The following is a 22,300-nucleotide window of genomic DNA, read 5'->3' as shown; positions in this document are numbered from 1 at the left end:
ACGCAGTCAATTGGATATTGTGAATATTTGAATATTTCGTAACGTTGGTCAGATGATCAGAATGACAAAAAAAATGAAAAGAACAAGGTTAGAAATTAATATTAATTTTCCACAAAATTGTAATAATAAACTCTCACTCAAGAAATTTCCAGGATAACTCAAACAGATTGCCTATAAATTATTATCCCAAAAAATAAAATAAAATAACTTCAATTTTATCATAAGTTTGATATCATTTTTTAAATTTATGTTTAACGGATAATATTTTTTTAATAAATATCTTAAATGTATTAAAAAAATTAAATTAACTCTCTTAAATCATTTATAAATATTTAAAAATAATTTGTGGAAGCACCATAGTCTAGTGGTTAAGGTTTAAGGCTTCTACATCCAGGTCTGCGATTCAAATCCAACGCTATGCAATTTCTTGCAGGTTGCGCATTATAGGAAGTCCAAATTTCAATTTCCAGAGAAAGCGATTTATTAAACAATTATGCAATGGAAGAAAGGCATACAAGGAATCTTCAACATGATGTAAGTAAATTCGGTCAGGCGGTCTTCATAGGATGGCTCAGGTGATGCATTTAGGCGTAGATCATCATAAGACAAGTAGTATTGTTCGGTTTTCGAATCTTCTATGTAATCTTTCTTATAATTGTAATATCGTAATAAATCAGCGTTAAAAAATAAATTTATAAAACATTATATAATTTTATAAATCCAGCCCACTTCCTAAATACTAAACACCAAATAATAATTACTAAACCATAAATCTAAATGTTATGGTATTTTTGATTGAGTGTATTTTTAAAAATTGATAGCCAACTTTACGTTTTTCTCATAAGCAAAATGAAGAAATCTCAGCTGGTTATTAATTGCAATGTAGATACGCATATATGGTATTAATCATGTTATTATTTTTGGTATCATGCAATGTGCATGCACACTTTCTATTATTTTGAATTTTTAAAAATAGTCTCGTAAATATAAACAACGAATACGGTGTATAATACAAAAAAAAAGATGTATAACACAAATAAACTTATTGAAAGCTTAAAAACGTATTGTTAGATCTTATGGAGACTTTTCTAGCTAACAAGGAAATATGTTGTTTCCAAATAATACCCAATGATATTTAATTATTTATTATCTTGAACTTTAAATATTATTTTATATTAAATTCATATTTTCAACCAAATGAATTTGACACTATAACGCATATTTCGTCATATATATATATATATATATATATATATATATATATATATATATTTATATATGTGTGCATATATATCGTTTAAGTGATAAAAAAAATAACCAGGTCATTTAATAATTAATTTGAAATACACTAAATTGGATATTACTTTTTAAAAATACCTTCACATTTAAGTTAAAAGTGTAGTGGTTTAATATTTAAGAGGTGGGGTTGAATGTATAAACTTCAATAAATTATTCTTAAACATTTGTAAATAACTTATGAAGGATAGTTTTTTTTATAATAAACTTAAGATATGAATGAAAATGGTTATAATTTGAAGATAGTTTAAAAAAAAATATTATAAGATATGAGGTAAAAGTTGAATTCTCCCCAATTTTTTATTTTCTCATTATAACTTTTTCATAATATAAGTTTTGGATTCTCATGTGTAGACAAAGTATAGCTGACATAAGAAGAAATATGGCATTTTGTAGAAAAGACCTAAATTTTGAAATTAATTGCAAAAATAATATGGTTTTTAATTAATTTGTGATATTCGTCCAAGTTCAAATTATTCTCAAAATTTTTAATTTTCCGCTTAATTTACCTGAAAGCCGCCGATTTTTTTTCTGAAAACTATGTTTGAGAAGTCTACTTAAGAAGTATGCCGAGAAGTCCCCCGAAAATTCTACCGAAAGTCTACTATGAAGTCTAATTCTTCAGATCTGAAAAAACTTACATATTTAAAAATGTTTAAATAATTAAAACTAGAGAAAATTTTCAAAAAAATAAAACTTTTAAGTTTAAATAAGAAGAAAACAATTACAACAAATTTAATATATATTTTATTTGAATTTAACATACGAAAACAAAAATATAATTTATATTAGTTGAAACTAGAATTTTTACAACTAAAATAATAACAAAAATATACAATCACAATGATTTTGAATATATATTTTTATTTGGTTTAAACACACACAAAGATAAATATATCAAAAATTCAATGATCTATATCTTACTCTTTAGAAAGAAATGTAAACCACAAAATGCAATATTAAGCTAGATAACAAGAAATAATAACTTTATTTAGATTCAACACAAAAAAAAAGGAAAAAAATAATTGGTGAACAAACATTTACTAATTTTGGCAGTTTACATAGCAGGCTTCTCCAAGAGACTTTTCCAAAAGTCTTCCTAATAAATAAGCTAATGAAGTTGGAAGTTTGATAATTTCTTCAGATCTGAAAACATGCATATCCAAAAATATTAAAATGGTTTCAAAACAAAGAAAAATATCAGAATATTTTTTATGCTTAAATAATAAATAAAACAATCATGTTAGATTGAATCTATAGCTCTTTGAATCTAGAATGAGAAATATATAAAGTTTGGTGTCTTCAAGTTCAAAAAGGTTAGATAGAGGTTAGATAGTTTTAAAGTGAAAAACATTATAGTTTTCTTGTAGCCATTTGAAAGGAAGAGGGAAAATATGTAAATTTTATTTAAATAAAGAGATAAGATTTCAATTAGGTTAAATATTTTTGATCTAAAAAACTTTTTGGGGAGTTTTATAACATGAAAATGTATTAGATACTTCTGAAAAAGTTTTCTAAACTATATTTACTATTCGTCCAAAGAATTCCCAAGAAACCTTCCCAAGATGTCTACTAATGCATATATTTTAGAGAAGTCTTTAAAACCCTAAAATCAAATAACTAACTAAATAGAAATATATCCTTCATTAAAAATATGATCAGCTTATCAAATATTTAATATATACAAAACTAAACACATATATATATATATGAAATTTATTGTTTTTAATAAAAACTTTAAGATTCTAAAATGTAACCCTAAAAATATAAACAATACTATAACATATGTTACCAAACCCTAAAACTAGGTCAATCATGACTTACAATCTATATTCACTCATCTATATTGACAACAATTAAATTTTAGTAAATCTACATTTTACATCATTTATAATTGTTTATAAATACATGATTTTAATTGATTTTATATCAAAATATTTTTATAAATTTTATTAATTATTTACGAGAATAAATACATGAGATAAGTTTTCTCATAGAGACTTCACTAATTTGAGAAGACTTCGCAAGGTTAAAATCGTGAAAATGATTACAATTGTTTTGTTTGTCTTAAAGAAATAACTGTAATATCACTATCTTTTTTGGTTATTTTTGTATTTGATTAATTTTGGGAGTATATTTTTCATTTAAAATTAAGTTTTTGGTAACTGTTTTTATAAATATATTAATTTTATAATGAAAAATAAAAAATTACCTCTTAAACTATTTATACATGTATAAGAATTATTCATAGAATTTTATAAGTCCAACTCACCCCTAAATATTAAACCATGAATAATAAGCATTTAACAATAAACTCAAATGTTAAGATATTTTTGATTGAATTTATTTTTGAAAATTGGTATCCAACTGCAAACACACACAAAAAAAAACAATTATTTGAAATAAATTAAGTTGGATATTTTTCAAAAATACACTCAAACAAAAGAATCTTAATGTTCAGATTTATGGTTTAGTGATTCTTGTTTAAGATTTAGTATTTAGAGAGTGGATTGAGCTAAAGTTTTTGATCATTTCACTCTACCATCAAAGTTGTATATGTAAGGGATTCTTGATATTTACTTAAGTTTTTGATCTTGATAATACGAAACTGATATATACCTAAGTTTTTGATCATTTCACTCTACCATCAAAGTTGTATATGTAAGGGATTCTTGATATCTACTTAAGTTTTTGATCTTTGTTTCCTTTAATCTTTCAAAATTTGACAGGTTTTCTCATGGTTATGATAAGTAGGTCATTCTAACTATTCCATTATATATTTTTATTTATTGAAAAGTGGATTAAGCTAGAAATCATATATATATATTTTTTTTTGAATTATACAGAGATATCCTGGCCCCACAGAAGTGTTCCAGACTAGTCATTGTTGCCACGTGTCGGTCCTCTATTCCTGACGATGCCGAAATGTTAATTCTCCAGTGGCCGGGATTCGAACTCAGGTGACGGTACTCACAGCTGTAAGCCCTTTGCCACTAGAGCTAGAAGCCCCGGTTAAAAAAAATTCTTATCTTATTATTTTTTAAAAACACTAATCTATAGAAAATGGTCAAAATACTATGAATCGACCTTGACAGCAAAGAATTCCCTCTCCGACTAAAAAATATCAAAACTTGACAGCAGCCAAATTACAGTTTTCATTAGAAATTTTGAAATTATACCTTTATACAAAGTCAGAATTAGGGCTGGGCAAATAAGCCGAACCCGAAAATCTGAACCGAACCCGATCCGATAAAAATGAATCCGAACCGATCCGAACCCGACATAAATACCGAATGGATCCTGTTTTTTGGTATTTTGGGTTATGGGTATTATCCGAACCGAACCCGGACCTAAATGGATATCCGATAGAACCCGAAACATTTAAAAACACAAAAACAACTTCTACCAAATATGATCTTAATTCTTAATATGTATCCAAAATACTTTAAGATATTATTGAACTTCTAAAATAATTATATGTTACATGAAGGTTGATGGTGGAATGTGGAATGTGGCGGTTGATGCCTGAAGTTTTTAGATTTTGGTTTTGTTTTTATTGAATAATGTTTCTCATTTCATGAGAATTTATTTTTTGTTTTGTGATTTCATTTATCTGGTTTTCTTTCTATCACTAACTATGTTTATCTTTCGCTTGATTTTAAATGATCACGTTTGATGTTTTTTCTTATTTTTGAATCGATTTTACTTATGTTTTGGCTATTAAAATATGTACAAATCATGTATTTTAAATCCGAAGAACCGATTTCATTTATGTTTTAGTTACAAAATAGGTACAAATCAGGTATTTTTAAACCGAAGAACCGATTGGGACCCGAACCCGAAAGTACAATGGGTTATACCGGTTCTTTGAAGATTTACTAACCCCGACCCGAACCCGATAGAACCCGAACCCGATAGAACCCGAACCGATCCCGAACCAAACTTTTTTATAATCCGAGTGGGGTTGATTTTGATAAACCCGAAAAATCAAAATCCGAATGGATAAAACCAAAATCCGATTGGGACCCCGAATGTCCATGCCTAGTCAGAATGACAAAGTCAGAGTGACAAAGTCAGAATGACCCTAACTATTAACATATGAATCTTCCGGTCAAATGAAAAAATATGCTATTAAAAATAGGAATGAGATGAAAATACAAGGTCGGTTTTTTTATCGACCTTCAACTAACAAAAAGTTGACACTTATGACTTTGCTGTCAAATTAAGGAAACAACTGAAAACTACATTACACTTAATTATTTTCATTGATGTGTTGACGAATATGTTTTATTGGTCTATAGAAAATTCAGAGAACCTATTTTTGGTAAATAACAACTAAAATAAAAATGAGTTGAATTCAACTAGTCTCAAAATTTACAAAAGAAAACGTTGTTCAAAATAATACCTGGATAAAGATAAGTATCATTTGCCTTTTAAATTCAACTTTTATTCTATTTATAAATTATCATTACATTTCGAAGTATTATGGTCTGAGACGAGTCTGTGACAAAAAAAAAAGAAGGTCTGAGACGAGTTTGGATTGTTGGTCAACGTGAAGGCTTTACAATTCACCCTTTGCTGTTTTATTTTTGACTGGAAAAATCTTTGTGGAATGTTACTGGTCTTTGTGGCTGCCACTGCCAACTTTGCATTTATCTCGACACTCGCGTGGTCCATTCCATTGTCTGCCACTATCATAATACTAATCCTAGCTTTTATGCAGTAGGATTTTCAACCATATAATATTCATTAATATAAAGGCACTCTAAAAATGTAGAGACAAAATGGAATTTTATAAGTTCTATTTGATTAATGCAAACCTTAACTTTTTCATTTTGTAGCGCTGTCTAAGTGAACAGCAATCGTTAATGAAAATATTAAAGAATAATGTAGAGGGAAGAAAAACATTGATTAAAGTTGAAACATCAATACGTGTTTGAGTCCATGATTAAGGAGAAGGTGGAGATCTCAACCTTCTCCAATGAGTGACAGACATATCTTTGAAAAAATTCTCAAAAATGAAAAGAAAAGACATTTTACAAAAAAAAACATAAAGACTCCTCTAATTATTTTGAATACCAAATCAAGAACAGCTCTACTATTTATGTTTAATAAACAGGGGCACACTTCAACTGTTCCAACCTTTAAGTCTTGTTTATGCCGACATGATATTTGCAAAACTATTTTATTTTCTGGTAACTTTAATTCTTGAGGTTTTAATCGGGTTATTAATTAAGCGGATCCGTAGCATATGAGAATATATATACATTTGGTTCCCATGAAATCAGTGCCGATCTAACATATTTTTGGATACCCTAAATTTTTTTTAAAGTTTTCTTACCAAATATTTTGAGTTTTTTTTTGTTTGAAATACCGAGATTTATGAAAAAAATGCAAGTAAATTAAAAACAAAAAACAAAAAAACAAAGCTACAACCTGATTCACTCAAATGATGTAGTTTAAAAGCAAAAAGCCATAAACCAATTTATATAATACAAGAATTTTATCTTATATATATGTGATATAAGAAACCCATTATATAAATCATATAAATTTTTTTAAAAATTATTCCATATGTTTCATAATAAGTGTCATTTAGACACATTTCACGCAAATTAAGTAACTAATTTTTTTTGTCACAGGAACTAACAAAATATAGTAATATACCCTTATTTATTATATAATTATTTAAATAAAAATGATTTAAATAAACATTTATTGATTATTTAAAAGAGTAAGGAAGAGATTTAGGTGAAAATTTATATTGAAAATGGAAAATGATATTTTTTGAAACAAAATAAAAAAATTTAAAATGACATTTTTTTTTATGAAAGAGAAGGAGTAATTCAGTATATTGATAACTGATAAATATCCAAAACAAAAATAGGAAGTATAAATTATTTATAAGTGAGCCGATTTAAAACTAAAAAAAATAAACAATATATTATTGATTTCTAAATGGCTCCAAAATTCCTCTTAACAGAATATGTAGAGCCAATGGATTTTTACCAAAACCAATCTGAATAACCAAATTGCCCAATAGAAATTTAAGTCGATGTTTCATATATCTAAATACTGAAATGGGAAAAATATATATTGGACGTAATATTGTGTTATTCATAGGTCCCCCACTCGGACACATTTTCGTTCCAGTTCCCACGCAATGACCACTCCTTTTCACAAATTTGTTTCAAATCCACTCAATTAAAGCAATTAAGACTTCAGGGAAGTCAAACAAAATTACAAGAAACATTAAGGACCACTTTGAAATTTCCACTACAGTTGTCATGGAACGTTCGCTGAAACCTGCTCCAACGCTACTTACTCGGTGTATCCACCTGAAACCAGAAACCCTCTATATATAGAGGATCAAACTCACTTCCCAAGACATCAAACCAAACATTCTAAATCTCAACAGAACAACAACAACTACAATTTATTAAACCCCTTTGAAGAAACAAGAGGAGCAAAAATGGTGGCTTTGACTGCAGAGAAGCAAGACCATAACCTACTGTCGAGAATGGCCGCCGGTGACGGCCACGGCGAGAACTCAGCTTATTTCGATGGCTGGAAAGCTTATGAAGAAAACCCATTTCACCCAATTGACAGACCCGATGGAGTTATTCAGATGGGTCTCGCCGAAAATCAGGTAATTTCAAAAAAAAAAAGATCCAAACTTTTTTTTGTCTCTTTATTTTTCTATAAACCTAAAAAAAACTAATCTTTAACTTCTCAAATTGTGCAGCTTTGTGGAGATTTGATGCGTAAATGGGTTTTAGAACACCCAGAAGCTTCGATTTGCACAGCAGAAGGTGTGAATCAGTTCAGCGACATTGCGATTTTTCAGGACTATCATGGTTTGCCTGAATTCAGACAAGTAAGTTCGATGTTTCTGGTGATTTTACAAAACACAATCACTTTTGTCTGAAATGATTATTAAACTAAATTGTTGCTTTCTCTTATTGTCTTCAGGCTGTAGCGAAGTTTATGGAGAAGACAAGAAACAACAAAGTGAAGTTTGATCCTGACCGGATCGTCATGAGCGGCGGCGCAACCGGAGCGCACGAGACGGTTGCTTTCTGTTTAGCCAATCCCGGCGACGGTTTCTTGGTTCCGACTCCTTACTATCCAGGGTATGTTTTTGTTCTTGAGATCAGATTAGTATTCGGTTTAATCTGGTTTTTGTTTGGTCTAAATTTGGTTTGGTTTGATTTTCAGATTTGATAGAGATTTGAGATGGAGAACCGGAGTGAATCTCGTACCGGTTACTTGTCATAGCTCCAACGGGTTTAAGATCACGGTGGAAGCCTTGGACGCTGCGTACGAAAACGCGCGTGTTCCGGTTAAGGGTTTACTCATAACCAATCCTTCGAACCCGCTCGGTACGACGTTAGACCGGGATTGCTTGAAATCTTTGGTTAAGTTCACCAATGACAAAGGGATTCACCTTATTGCTGATGAGATCTATGCAGCGACTACTTTTGGTGAATCCGAGTTTATCAGCGTCGCAGAAGTAATTGAGGAGATCCCCGATTGCAACCGCGATTTGATCCATATTGTCTATAGTTTATCAAAAGATATGGGCTTGCCCGGTTTGAGAATCGGTATCATATACTCTTACAATAACCGGGTGGTTCAAATTGCGAGGAAAATGTCGAGTTTCGGTTTGGTTTCGTCTCAAACGCAGCATCTGATCGCCAAAATGTTATCCGACAAAGACTTTGTAGACGAATTCATCCGCAAGAGCAAACTACGGTTGGCTGAAAGACACGCAGAGTTAACCACCGGTTTAGACGGTTTAGGCATTGGTTGGTTAAAGGCCGGAGCCGGTTTGTTCATATGGATGGATTTAAGAAACCTTTTGAAGACGGCTACATTCGACTCGGAGATGGAGCTGTGGCGTGTGATCGTCCACAAGGTGAAGCTGAACGTTTCTCCAGGCGGTTCGTGCCACTGCCACGAACCGGGATGGTTTAGAGTATGTTTTGCGAACATGGACCACCAGACAATGGAGACCGCCCTAGAGAGGATCAGAGTGTTCACTAGTCAAATTGAAGAGGAGAGTCTGAAACTAACTAAACAGATGGCTAAGAAAAAGAAGTGTTGGCAGAGTAGCCTCCGGTTAAGCTTTAAGGACACGAGACGGTTCGAGGAGGGCTTCTTCTCTCCTCATTCACCGGTGCCACCTTCTCCGCTTGTACGTGCACAGATATAAGACCGTTTCAGTTTTTGACTAGACCAAGCTGTCGTAAATTGAAAGATAAAAATTATTTAACATTGATTGTGACATTTTGTCTGATTAAATGTATAGCTACGACTGTCAAGTTGAATATTTTTATAATGTATCTCTTGTAAGTTTAACCAGTTGAATAATATATATGAGAAACCATAATTTCTCTAATCGTTATTAAAGGTCTATACCAATGTGTTTTCTAACAAGAACATTTCTGTAAAATATCAGTAAAAAAAAACTCAAATTTAACCAAACCGTTTATCCCACCAGCATAACAAGGAATCAGACATGATAAAACCGGTGAACGACTTGTAGCGCCCAGACCGTCCACAACTAATCGAGCATAAATGTTTTTTTATGATGAAATCGGTAGATATCAAAGTTTAAGTATAAAAGCAGGACTGGATTAGTTGAGGTTGGAATTGAGGGAAAGATGAACATACGTTGTTAAAATGCTGAAATAAGCCATAGGTATTGGGCCTATAGTTAGGAAGGAAAAAATTTATTGGACCACCACTTGTAAATTGAGAAAAGCCACTACGAGAATTAAAGTATTAAACTAAAGTGATCATCAACGTAAGGAGATACGTAAGAAGAACAAACCAATGAATAAAGAGTTATTTCTTATAACGTAGTTTCTAATTTTTGTAATGTCATTTGCTTCGAGCCAATGGATGTTAATCATCATATACATATTGTTCTTTCAATTCCTCAGTAGGGTTTGAAGAAAATTTCAGGGAAAATATGTACAAAACTATTTAAGCACCAAGTAGGGAAGATCCAAATACCCTCTATAGCATTTGCTGAGCAGAGCTTAAGGGATTGAGTATGACACACCTATCTTATCGCTCGATGCAACGCTTTGAAGCGATGATGATAAGTGATATAACATGGTATATCAAGCTCTCTTGAACACTCTTCGTTTGATCTAAGTCTGATGATTTTCTACTTTATCTAATGATTTTTCGATTCATGCAGATTACTTAGCCTCGCTGAACCATGAGAAAACAAAACTAGCAGTATAACTAATGTAATGTTTTTACAAAATCAATACTCGCATTAATTTCTTTTCTTTTCTTTTTTCTGATTAAGAAGAAGGGAATATGTGATTACCACCCACTAATAATTCATATGAGTTTCAATCCTATCCATACAACATACATTTGTTTGCATACACAAAGAATGACATTTTTCTTTCTTTCCTGAGAAGTTTCGTTAAGAAATGTTTTGATCTTTAGAGATACATATGTTATATATGTAGTAAGTCATCACGTTTTGACAGCTAACTTTCTAACGACAAAACTAATATAATAGAAAAGGTTATTTAATTTAATGCATTGACTAGAGTTTAACCCGAACATCCGCTCGGATACATTTTCAATTTTATATGTATAAAAATTTGGTTTAAAAAATAATTTAAAATATATTGTTAATAAATATCAATATATCTGTAAAAAAAATAAAAATAAATATCAATATATCAGTATGGCATTTAGACCCAAAAAAATACCTGACGAACTCAAATAGAAGAGCATCCTCAAAACATGAAAACACTGAACCTAAATTTTTATAGTTTGCATACATCATCTTTATAAGTTTCTTTAATTTTATTTTACTTTCATCACTTTATGCATTCCTATTATATTAAAAAAAGATATGAAATTTTTTTTTGTTGGATTTATTTTACATCATATTTTACTTTTCATATTTGAGAATATTTTTGTATTAAATATTTGTTTTAAATTTTAAATAAATGAATAAACTATTTAAAATTGTATCAGCAGTCCATATTTTCATGGCCTATTGATGGTTTAAATGGACTGTCATTAAATTGAGAAAGATACAAATATTTAAAAATGATCCATCAAAAAATATGGTGTAAGAGCTAAAAATCTCTTTGTAGTAGAAATGTTAACAAACGTTTAATATTTTAAACAGAAAATGATTAAGGATTTTTCTCTTCAGTTCTTCGTAATTCTATAGGGTAACTTCACAATGATTCCATCCAGTGTTGCATTAGTTTAATTAATTTGTGCTTGTTGATAGTTTATATATATATATATATATACACTCACATAATGTTAGGGTTGTTAGTAAACCCCGTAAATAAAATCTAGATAATATCAAGTAAGGGATATATAAACTGGGAATATCAAGTTAAGATTCTTTTCTAATGAATCAAGTTGTGTATTTTTCATTTAATAGAAAAGAAAGATAGATAAATGATTATTAATATGTTATGTTAGTAAATGAAATGGTTAGTAAATGAAAAGGTTCTCTTATAAAGTTTAGTTAGATGGTCCTATATGACTTCTAAGTAGTAGATAAAAATAGTACTTCTCTTTTAATAGAAAAGATGTGTTATGTTTGTTCGTCTAATTCTTCAAGTGGATAGGTTAATGTTTGTTGTTGTTAGCATAGCTAGTGGGGAATAATCAACATGGCATAGTGTCTTAATTTTATGGACAGAATTTAGGTTCAACCTTTAAATTTACCCCACCATTTAATACCAATGAAATTTTCACATAGATTATTAATTTAAAAACATTAAATTAAATAAAAAATAGGTACAAAAAATAAAAATGTTAATTTTAACGACGTTAACGCTTCCAGCGAAATCCTAAATTTTAAATTCTAAACCCTATACCTTAAATTCTAAACCCAAATCTAAATTCCTAAACCCAAACCATATACCCTAAACCCTAATCCTAGACCCTAAACTCAAACTCTATACCCTAAACCCTAATCTTAGACCCTAAACCCAAACCCTATACCCTAAACCGTAATCCTAGACCCTAAACCCAAATTATATACCTTAAACCCAAAAAATAGACTATAAACCTAAACTCTATACCTTAAACCCAAGTCTTAGACCCTAAATCTAAACCGTAAACTTTAACCCAAACCCTATAGCATCTAAGTTTGGGGATTGGGTTTAGGGTCTAGGACTTGTGTTTAGGGTATAGAGTTTAGGTTTATAGTCTAGTTTTTGTGTTTAGGATATATAATTTGGGTTTAGGGTCTATAATTATGGTTTAGGGTATAGAGTTTGGGTTTAGGGGTTTGGATTTAGATTTAGATTTAGAATTTAGGGTATAGGGTTTAGAATTTAAGATTTAGGGTTTAGGTGGAAGCGTCAGCGTCGTTAAAATTAAAGTTTTTATTTTTTGTAACTATTTTTTATTTAATTTAATATTTTTTAATTAATAATATATATGGAAATTTGATTGGTCCTAAAAGGTGTGGTCCTAAAAGGTGAGGTGAATTTAAAGGTTCTAAAACCTTAGGAGGTGAACCTAAGTTTTGTCCTAATTTTATTATCACGCGAGTTTAGCTGTCCAAATATTCTGTGACAATGTACTAATCTTCAAATGGAGGGAAACAAGAATCCGTTTCACCTTCGTTTTTTTATAAAGTGTCACTACAAAAATAATATTTCATCTTCTTCACAAAAATGTTACTTTAACTTTTCCACACAAATTAAGAAAACTAACAAAAAATCACTTTGTCCATCATTAATGTATTAACGAAAATTTGTTCTCCAATTAATACATTAGATCAATAAGGCTAAAATTGGAATATTGTTTACAAATTTACATTGAAAATGTAAAGTAACATTTTTTATGAATCAAAATTAAAATGCTAAAATGAATTAAAAAACCGGATAGAATATCCTATAATGATAGATTAATCTATTTCTGAAACTTGAATTAATTTACTTTCTGTTGTTAAATTTTAAAATTCATTTTTTAATTTGAAAAATAACTCAGAGTTGTTCATTATATTTTTTGAATAATATGTAAAATTTATTCAGAAAAAGTATTTGTTACAGCTATTGGGTTTTATATGAACTCGATAATAGTAAAATAAAACTGAATAATTATTTTTCTTGCAACTATATTAATCTAGAGAGAACACTGAATAATTATTTTTCTTGCAACTATATTAATCTAGAGAGAACTTTGTTATTGCTAGGGATCCATACATTCATGGATTAAATTTGGACATAAATTTATAACTACCACCGATGTCGTTATGTTCTTGAATTTATTTAAAAATCAATAAAATAGAGATAAAATAATGCTAGAAAATCTCAGTAACATGGACTGTCCCGGCTATGGGCTGTGGCGGCTATACCAATGGTGGGAGCAGGTATTCGGTAACATACATTAATTCCATAAGACAAATTTTTAAGTCTAAGCAAGGATTGTTTATTTAATTTTCAAGAGTTATAAAGTAATGATTATATTTTATTGCATGTGTGTATTTATGATTCAGCAGAAAACAATCTCATAAGACGTATAATTAAATTGCCTATACAAATATTCCACCCAATATGTATATTAATTCTGGTTTGACATGGTTCATGATTAATGACATATGTGCACATTCGAGCTATTAAAGAGTCTACGAGACATGCATATGACATATGTGAACAGTATTTAGTGAAATGCTTAATGATTTAACGTTTATATGTAGCAGGTTGATATATTAGATAAAAATGTAGATCAAGATGAATGTTACTTGGTCATAAAAATGCAAATATCCGATAAATATTACGTGACTGATTTTTGCGTTTGAAAATAACATTCGTCAAGATTAGTTGTTGTTTGTTAATTGGGTTGTTAATTAACAACCATAATTAAAAATATTGATGGTTAGATTTATTACACATATCGTTATGTCACATGCAATCATTTGTCTACCAAATGCAATTAATAACTTATCAAGTTTTAGAGGAAACAAACATTTTTCGAAATTCTCAGCTATGTAGCCTTTAAATTCCATGCACGAGCTACCTATGCTGACTAACTAGTAAATAAAAACAAAAAAGTTAGAATAGTAACAGCAGCCATCAGCTGTACGTAACATCAAGAAAATATTTTTATTTTTTTTTTGGTCTAAAACATCAAGAAAAGATAACAATATAATTATAGTGTATTATTTAGCTTTGGGATTTTTGTAGTGTCCTGGCATGACAAGTTGAATAAATTATTCTTTCAAAAAAGGTTGAAGAAATTGCGAAGAAAAAAAAGTAGCACGAAGAACATAACGGCTTGAAAACTAAATCCGAAGTATGTATATGAAAAAGAAAGAGATGAAGCATGCGCAATTCATCTTCAATCCAATAAGTTATGTATAAAAATAACAAACTTCTTATATATAATCAAATAATAAATGCTGCTCGGTTTGAATTACGTTTAACCTAGGAATTCCATCTTGTTCAAGTCAATTTGGTAAACCAATATCAAAACTCATTTAACAGGTTGTACATATATATGCACATCGCGCACCATAACTAATCCCTATTTATATTAAAATACAATAAAAACAGTAAGTGATACTAACCAAAAAGAAAGGATCCAAGGCCATACTAATTATATGATGATAATTGGAATTTAAGATGAATAGGAATAAACAGAACATGTTACTAGCTTTTTTCTTCTTGTTTTCTTCTTGTCATTGCTTTATCCTCTCACGACCAACAGTATATATAATCCTAACTTGGGAACAATCATTCTCCAACCATTGAGAGTTTAATACTTTATAAGTGTCTTGTAAAACAAAATGGCGAGATTTGGGTTAGTTTTTGTGACGATTCTTGTGATTCTAGGGCTTGTGAGCTTTTCAGAAGCTCAACTGAAGCTAGGGTTCTATGATAAAACTTGCCCTAACGCAGAGAAGATCGTACAAGCTGTTGTCAACCAACATATCCGAAATGTACCATCTTTGGCTGCTGGCCTTATTAGGATGCATTTCCATGATTGCTTTGTTCGGGTATGTATTCTTCATTTTTTCAATCATATTTCATAAATTCTAAATTATATATATATATATATATATACTAGCTTACAAATTTTAGCTTATATTATCATACGTACCGTCAACGTATAAACTCTTGTCCTAAACCACTAAATTAAAAGCTGCGAATGCATTAAACACGTAGTATATTTCTTCATATATACGTATGATACATAAATAAACGTATTGTGGAATTTGTAGGGTTGTGATGGTTCGATCTTGATCAACGCGACATCGAGCAACCAACAAGTGGAAAAGGTTGCTCCTCCAAATCTAACTGTTAGAGGTTTCGACTTTATCGATTTAGTGAAGACTGTGCTGGAGAGGAAGTGTCCTGGGGTAGTCTCATGCGCTGATATCATCACTCTCGCTACTAGAGACTCCGTTGCTGCCATTGTAAGTATACTAATAATTAAGTACTAACCTAACCTCGTTTAATTAATCTAATTAACTCCACAACTATAGCAAACCGATCTTGGTTACTTTTCGTTTAGGGTGGACCAACATGGAATGTTCCAACAGGACGCAGAGACGGACGGATCTCTAATGCTACCGAGGCTTTGAACAACATTCCTCCTCCTTTCGGAAACTTCAGTACTCTGATTACCCTATTTGGAAACCAAGGACTTGATGTGAAAGACCTGGTCTTGTTATCCGGTAAGAAATCTAACTTTTCCGGTTCGGTTTAGTAAATTTTGGGATAAATTTATTATGGTTGGACCAAATGTCTTTAACTCAAACGGCGTCGTTTGATTTAAATAGTTGATGGTATATAAGCAGTGTTGTTTAAAACGTTTTAGGCGCGCACACAATCGGAGTGTCTCATTGTTCCTCCTTCTCAAACCGTCTCTTCAACTTTACCGGCGTAGGAGACCAAGATCCGTCGCTCGACAGCGAATATGCGGACAATCTCAAGTCACGGAAATGTTTATCTATTGCCGACAATACCACACAGGTTGAAATGGATCCCGGTAGTAGAAACACTTTTGATCTTAGCTATTTCAAGCTCGTCTTGAAACGCCGTGGGCTTTTTGAGTCTGATGCGGCGTTGACTAAGGATCCCACGGCGTTGGGTCAGGTCAGAGGCTTCGCCGGAGGATCGCTGCAAGATTTCTTTGTCGAGTTCGGCAAGTCTATGGAGAAAATGGGAAGGATCGGGGTGAAAACCGGGTCGGATGGAGAGATCCGAAGAACCTGTTCAGTGGTTAATTGAAAACCTTTCTTTTATTTTCTTTTTATTTGGTTATTTTGGGTGTTTTTTTCTACTATTTTGGGTATTTACATTTTCGAAATGTGTATTTGTGTATGTGACCAAAATGTTGTTTTCGAATAAGTTTCACGTTTGTGAAATCGTTGTCCTAAAATTTCAATCGTTTTGTTTTCAATAAAATCTTCTTTACACTTTTATCCAAGAAAACTTATTTGCATTTCTAATAATATTCTTTTAGATACGTGTAAGCATTTGCTTTTTTATATCATTCCCAACAGAGAATTCTCAAGGATTACACAAACATAATTACTGATATTCTCAATAATGTATATATTTAGTTATGAAAATACGTGTAAGTATTAGCTTTTTTTATATCATTCCCAACAGAGAATTCTCAAGGATTACACAAACATAATTACTGATATTCTCAAAATTATAATTAAGAACTTTAAACAAAAATATTTTTTATATGAGATTCTCATATTTTAACATAATCAACACACTAAGTTTATATTATTTCTTATTTATAATATTTTGAAAATTTGTACTAAAATAATTAATGAGGATTTTTATTTATTTATATGAAAACAATAAATTATAGTTTCTTCGCTAGCACAAATAGCTTAATTTTTTTTTAAAGAATAATAAATTAGTAGTAGTGTATACTATAATACAACAAAAAGGTGTTTAAGAAAGAAGAACAGGTAAATAAGTTTTATAAAAGTAACTAAATTTAAAAATAGTAATATGAATGAGGTTAAATAAAGCAAGAACGATAGGGGGTTCTTGAGCTGATATATATTAGTAACAATATTTGAAAATAAAAGGCTGGAAAGTATGAATAAATGGAACAAATACTTTAATGCGGAAAATATATAGGAAATAGAACTCCTTATCTTAAACAATCTTAATTTAGTAAGAAAGAAAAAAAAGAAACAATCTTAAAATTTCTTCTAAGCTAATGTATGTAGGGCATGACCAAAAAGGGTAAAAGCTCAATGGTGGAACAAAAACTATACTGAGCTGAGTAAAGCCCATTGACCCACTTGTAATATTTCATCAGTGTTTTTGCTTCTCTTCCAGTTTCTCGAATGAATGATCCACAAAGGTAACCATTTTTCGTAGAAGTCTGTACTTAAGAAGGCTATTCATTGTACTTACCGTAAACCAATGTTAATAAGTCCATTTTCTATGAAGATTTAGTGACTGAATAAGACTATAAATTCTGCAAAACATTTGGCGAATTTGAAAAAGAAAAATCAAACTGTGTAGTCTCACAACAGAGTTTTTTAGTCTCACTACAAACAACAAAAGAACATGGCCATATCTGAAACCAATTGGTCGCTGTGACCAGTCGCAGGATTCTAGAACGAACGAATGAACATCAATCAACATGGCTATAGCTAATACCAATTGTAGAGGAGATTATATACATAAAAAAGATTGATCATTTAATAAATCACAATCGCACCCTATCTTCTTTTTACTCTAGGGATCTAGATATTACAATGATCAATAGCTTCAAGAATCTCACTTCTGCTTTTCACCAACCTATGAAACACTTGTCTAACTTGTCTCTGTAAACCGTCAAGCCCATCTTCCATTTTCCGGCAAATCTCCTCCATCTCCTCCACTTCCGCCTTCACTTCCTCCTCTCCATCAAACCTAAACCCATCAGCGAACTCCATCAGCTTCAACCCAACCCTCTCCATCCTCTGCATCTCCTCCATCAACCCTCCACCACCACCACAGCGCTTCTCCTTGCGTTTCAGCTCTTCCCCGATCCTCTCCTGGATGCTCGCCGCCGCGCTAGCCCAGACCTGATGCCTCGGCAACGGCAAATGAACCGTCAAACCGTTGCTTGCCTGACAAGGAACCGCCGCAACTAGCGTCCACATCACCATTACCATGACACTACTCATTATAAACATCGGAGACGCTTCTCCGCCACGTGGAAGCGCAAGATTCGCCGCCATTGCTTGAATCTGCTTCGAGGCTGACCAGTTCTTGCTCACGCATCCTCCTCCGCCGCTGCCCCGGCCAAACGACGACGACTGCTCCGTCGTCGTCGCCCTCCTACCGCTTCCACCGCTGTTCTTATCGGCGTTTAAGGCGGCTAGGAGGCTTGTGAGAGCCCGTTTAGCTCTCCTAACGCTTCCGTCACTTAACGGCTGCTGTTTCAACGCCGTAACGGCGATCTCAGCGAGACGCTGGCTTTGTCTGACTGAGTCAGCGCCGTTAACTACAGCTGTACAGATATCAAGGGCCTTAACGATCCGGTCGAGCGTCTCCGGTACGAGCGGTTTAGAGATCTGAGCCGGGTTCGCGGTTAGCACCGATTGAAACCCCGATTCGCAAGACATGAAAGCATCGAGAAGCTTCCGTAGCCACTGGATCGAGAGAATCGGGTCGGATTCTCCTGACGGAGATAGTAACTCCGTGAAGCGCTGAGCGACGTGTTTCTGGAAATCTTCGAGTTCTTTGAGTTCTTGGTCGTGGTTGACGTCCATGGAAACGATTTGATTGCGACGGCTTATTCGACTTAGGAACGACCCCTGATGCTCCGTCACCGGCGCCATTTGAAACGGAAAAACGAGAAGAGATTTGTGAATCAGTTTCTGAGGAAGAAAGAGAGAATCTTTTTGGAGGAAGAGAGATGAAATTGGAGAAGGGTTTTTGGGGATTTTTTTGACCAGAGTGCAAAAGTCCATTATATGGAAGACAAGGCTTTGTCGGGTAGTGGAACCAGAGACTTGTTCTTCTCTCTTCTCATTTTCTTTTCGGCAAATAATTGCTTTTTCTTTCTGCTTCAGTATTTTATTTCCTTTTGAATTTACCTTCTACACAAATATGCTCATTTGTGTTGTGTGTATTTCATAAAACCAAGTTACAACTCCAAACTCTATAAAACTTATAACAACAATTAGACTAGGGCCTTTGGGTTTTTAATCGGGTTCGAGACATGTTTTTCGCATTCGATTAAGATCAATACTATTAAAAGGGGATCATTCCCAAATTATACCCTTAATAAAAATTGTAGTTTTCTCAAAAATATCCTTATTTTTACAATGGATTAATAAAATTCAATAATGGCATTTAAGTCTTTTGGTTTTGGACCTACAAATGCACCTAAATGAATCTATAAATAATGGGCTTATATATATATTTAAAAGATATACTAACTTTATATTTAATATAAGTATAAATATATTATGAACTATAAATAAATTAAGAAACGTGAAAATATTATTTTCTTAAATATACGTATCAAATTCAAAATAGATCATTTGGATATTATACAGATTTTCAATACAAACCAAAATCATATATCTTACACCATATATCATATACATATTTGAATATCATTTTTTCATGTATAATGTCATTTTATACATAATATTGATACGGCAATTACGAGTGTTCAAGAATATTTTAAAAACTATCTTAAAATAAATTTTTAAATCTAAAATAAAAACACAAACTTATAATAGGTTATTAATAACGAAAATATACTAATATTTTCATATCAATAAGTTTTTTTATATTATCATTTTTTATTTGGATAACATAATAATTTTTGATCAAATTCTAAGGAATCACTAATTTATGTAATATTATAAAATATATGAGTAATTTAATCAAATTTTTTAAAAAGTACTATAAGATATTTTGTAACCGGATCAATGGTATCAGATCGTAGGTTAATAGTGAGTTTTTGGGTTTTACCAGGTTATATCAGAATTTTAATTAATAAATTTTTCATTAAATCCGAACCGGATTATATACAATGTATCAGGTCTATAGGTTCAACCATGAATCTAGGTCAGATATGAAAAAAAAATCTTAAAACTCAAACATTATTATAGAACAACTACCATATTTCCGACAAATACTATATTTTGAAGAGAAAAAAAAACAATGATAAAAACCTAAAAAATAAATTGTTATAGTTCAAAACAAAAATAATGGTAATTTGTAAATAAGTTTCGATTAATAAATAAAAAACAAACAAACCTGCGCTTTCTAAGCGCGGATCAAAATCTTTGATTAAGATATACTAATACATCACAAACGACATTTTAAATTTAGGTTCAATTTAATTTAGGTTTCGGTTATCCAAATACTTGCTTATAATTTGAAAGTAAATAATTTAGTTGATGAACTTGGAAGTTTTAAAATTTTCTCTAACAAAAGTGTGATAGCATAATTCGGAAGTGGTTTATAACCGAACAAAAACATAAACAACTTAAAATTAACAAAAAAATTTCCTAATGCATGTAAAATTTTTTTAAACAAAAAACTGTGTTACATTAAAAATGCATCTTTTGTTTTTTTTTTTATGTATAAAGAAATATAAAATAAACGTTTTTGCTTATTTCTTCATGGGTCTTGTCTTGTTCAAACCATGTTATCAACCCTTCTTCAAAGTGCTTTCCCTTCTTTTCGACTGATATCTTCAGCCTCAGAGTTTTATCGATAATCACAGTTCTATAATTTATAAAACATCATTTTAACTTTAAAATAAAGCAACATTTTTTAAATTTCAAAAACAAACTTATCCATAATCAAACTTCAAATACAATTGTCAAAACATAAAATCTCAAATATTTGACAAAATACCAAAAATAGACATTAAATAAAATACTTTAATTAATTATTCATGTAACAGATAATTAATTTATATATGTTTTGAGATCTTTAGATATTTTAGATATTAATTTGAAATTGGTTCAGGTTTTTATGATTTTGGGGTTTTTAAAATTTTTGAGTTTTTTCGGATATCTATTCGAGTTTGAGTTCGGTTTGGTTCCAAGCTCAACTGAGCCGGGATGGAGTCTTGAGGTTTATATCTTCCTTGCGGGTGTCTGGTGAAGCTCGCTGGATGCAACCAGGGTGAGTCTCCTCAGATCTCTTTCCTTGCTTCCCCATGTCTCGTGGTTTGTTTGATGCTGTGTTATTTCATTTTTGTTGCCGTGGTGAACCTGGTCATGGCTGTGGTGGTTGGTTGTCTTTTTGGTTGGGGCCTTATATTTTCTTATATTGATTGATTTGTCTTTTTCGAGCCTTCTGATTGGTTAATTAAAATGATGGTAGTCTTTGTTGATGTGTTCTATCCGGATTGTGCCATGTTCGTTTCATATCAGCATCTCCTCTGCTTCCGTTTGAAAAATTGTTTGGTGGTTCTTTTGGTTCAAGCTTGTTCGACGGGTTTTGATGCTCCGGTTCAGTTCCGTGTAGCGTACTACTCTTTTTTGTCAACATATTTTTCTCATTTCATGTAAAGGTAAGTTACAGTGGCTTAGTAGTTTGGCCAGGAAATTACATAGCCTTGATTGTTAACCCTAGCTCTTTTAGCTAGGTGATCAGCAACACTAACTTGGTTTCTAGGGACATGATGAAAAGAGAAATAATTATATCTAGCTAAAGATATATACTATATCATAAATAGTGGAATGTGCTTCGTTGATAGTGTATGAACCGCCACTTCCATCCCGTGATATAGTTTCCAAACTCTTGAAAAGCTCCAAACAGTCTCCTAAGAAAACCACATCTTGATATACAAGTACATGAAGTTTCTGAAACGCTAACCACATAGCCATTGCTTCTACTAGGAGGGGTGAAATGGTAGGATCAATTGCAGAGCTTCCTTGGAGACAAGGGGTACCTTCTTAGCTGAACAAGGACCACATGATTCCAACTCTATCTGTAGTAGTTTGTTTGTGGTTGGTAGGTTGCATTATTTGAGTCAAGGGAGGAGT

At 31.4% G+C, this 22,300-nt stretch overlaps 3 protein-coding genes and 1 long non-coding RNA gene across 4 annotated transcripts; 2 read left to right on the top strand and 2 right to left on the bottom strand.

Annotated features, from left to right (window-relative positions):
• The first annotated feature begins 7,620 nt into the window (after positions 1-7,620).
• Positions 7,621-9,703, top strand: LOC103833884 (1-aminocyclopropane-1-carboxylate synthase 6). Its single transcript, XM_009109934.3, has 4 exons — positions 7,621-7,945; positions 8,042-8,173; positions 8,269-8,429; positions 8,515-9,703. The coding sequence occupies exons 1-4, from the start codon at positions 7,769-7,771 to the stop codon at positions 9,509-9,511; spliced, it is 1,467 nt and encodes a 488-aa protein (XP_009108182.1). The 5' UTR covers positions 7,621-7,768; the 3' UTR covers positions 9,512-9,703.
• On the bottom strand, positions 9,461-14,277 carry LOC117127931. The gene is made up of 2 exons (XR_004450921.1): positions 12,284-14,277; positions 9,461-12,244 (listed from the first exon to the last, which is right to left on the bottom strand). It is a non-coding gene; the product is annotated as an uncharacterized LOC117127931 (long non-coding RNA).
• A 763-nt stretch (positions 14,278-15,040) lies between these two features.
• LOC103833883 (peroxidase 39) lies at positions 15,041-16,738 on the top strand. The gene is made up of 4 exons (XM_009109933.3): positions 15,041-15,307; positions 15,533-15,727; positions 15,826-15,988; positions 16,132-16,738. Exons 1-4 carry the CDS (start codon positions 15,098-15,100, stop codon positions 16,542-16,544), a joined length of 981 nt encoding a protein of 326 aa, XP_009108181.1. The 5' UTR covers positions 15,041-15,097; the 3' UTR covers positions 16,545-16,738.
• A 1,054-nt stretch (positions 16,739-17,792) lies between these two features.
• Positions 17,793-20,064, bottom strand: LOC103833882. Its single transcript, XM_009109932.3, has one exon. The coding sequence runs from the start codon at positions 19,250-19,252 to the stop codon at positions 18,038-18,040; it is 1,215 nt and encodes a 404-aa protein (XP_009108180.1). The 5' UTR covers positions 19,253-20,064; the 3' UTR covers positions 17,793-18,037.
• Between the last annotated feature and the right edge of the window lie 2,236 nt (positions 20,065-22,300).

This window comes from Brassica rapa, chromosome A09 (genome assembly GCF_000309985.2).
Source record: "Brassica rapa cultivar Chiifu-401-42 chromosome A09, CAAS_Brap_v3.01, whole genome shotgun sequence".
Taxonomy (NCBI): domain Eukaryota; kingdom Viridiplantae; phylum Streptophyta; class Magnoliopsida; order Brassicales; family Brassicaceae; genus Brassica; species Brassica rapa.
Note: the sequence above shows the minus strand (reverse complement) of the source record. Positions and strands in the feature narration are given on the sequence as shown.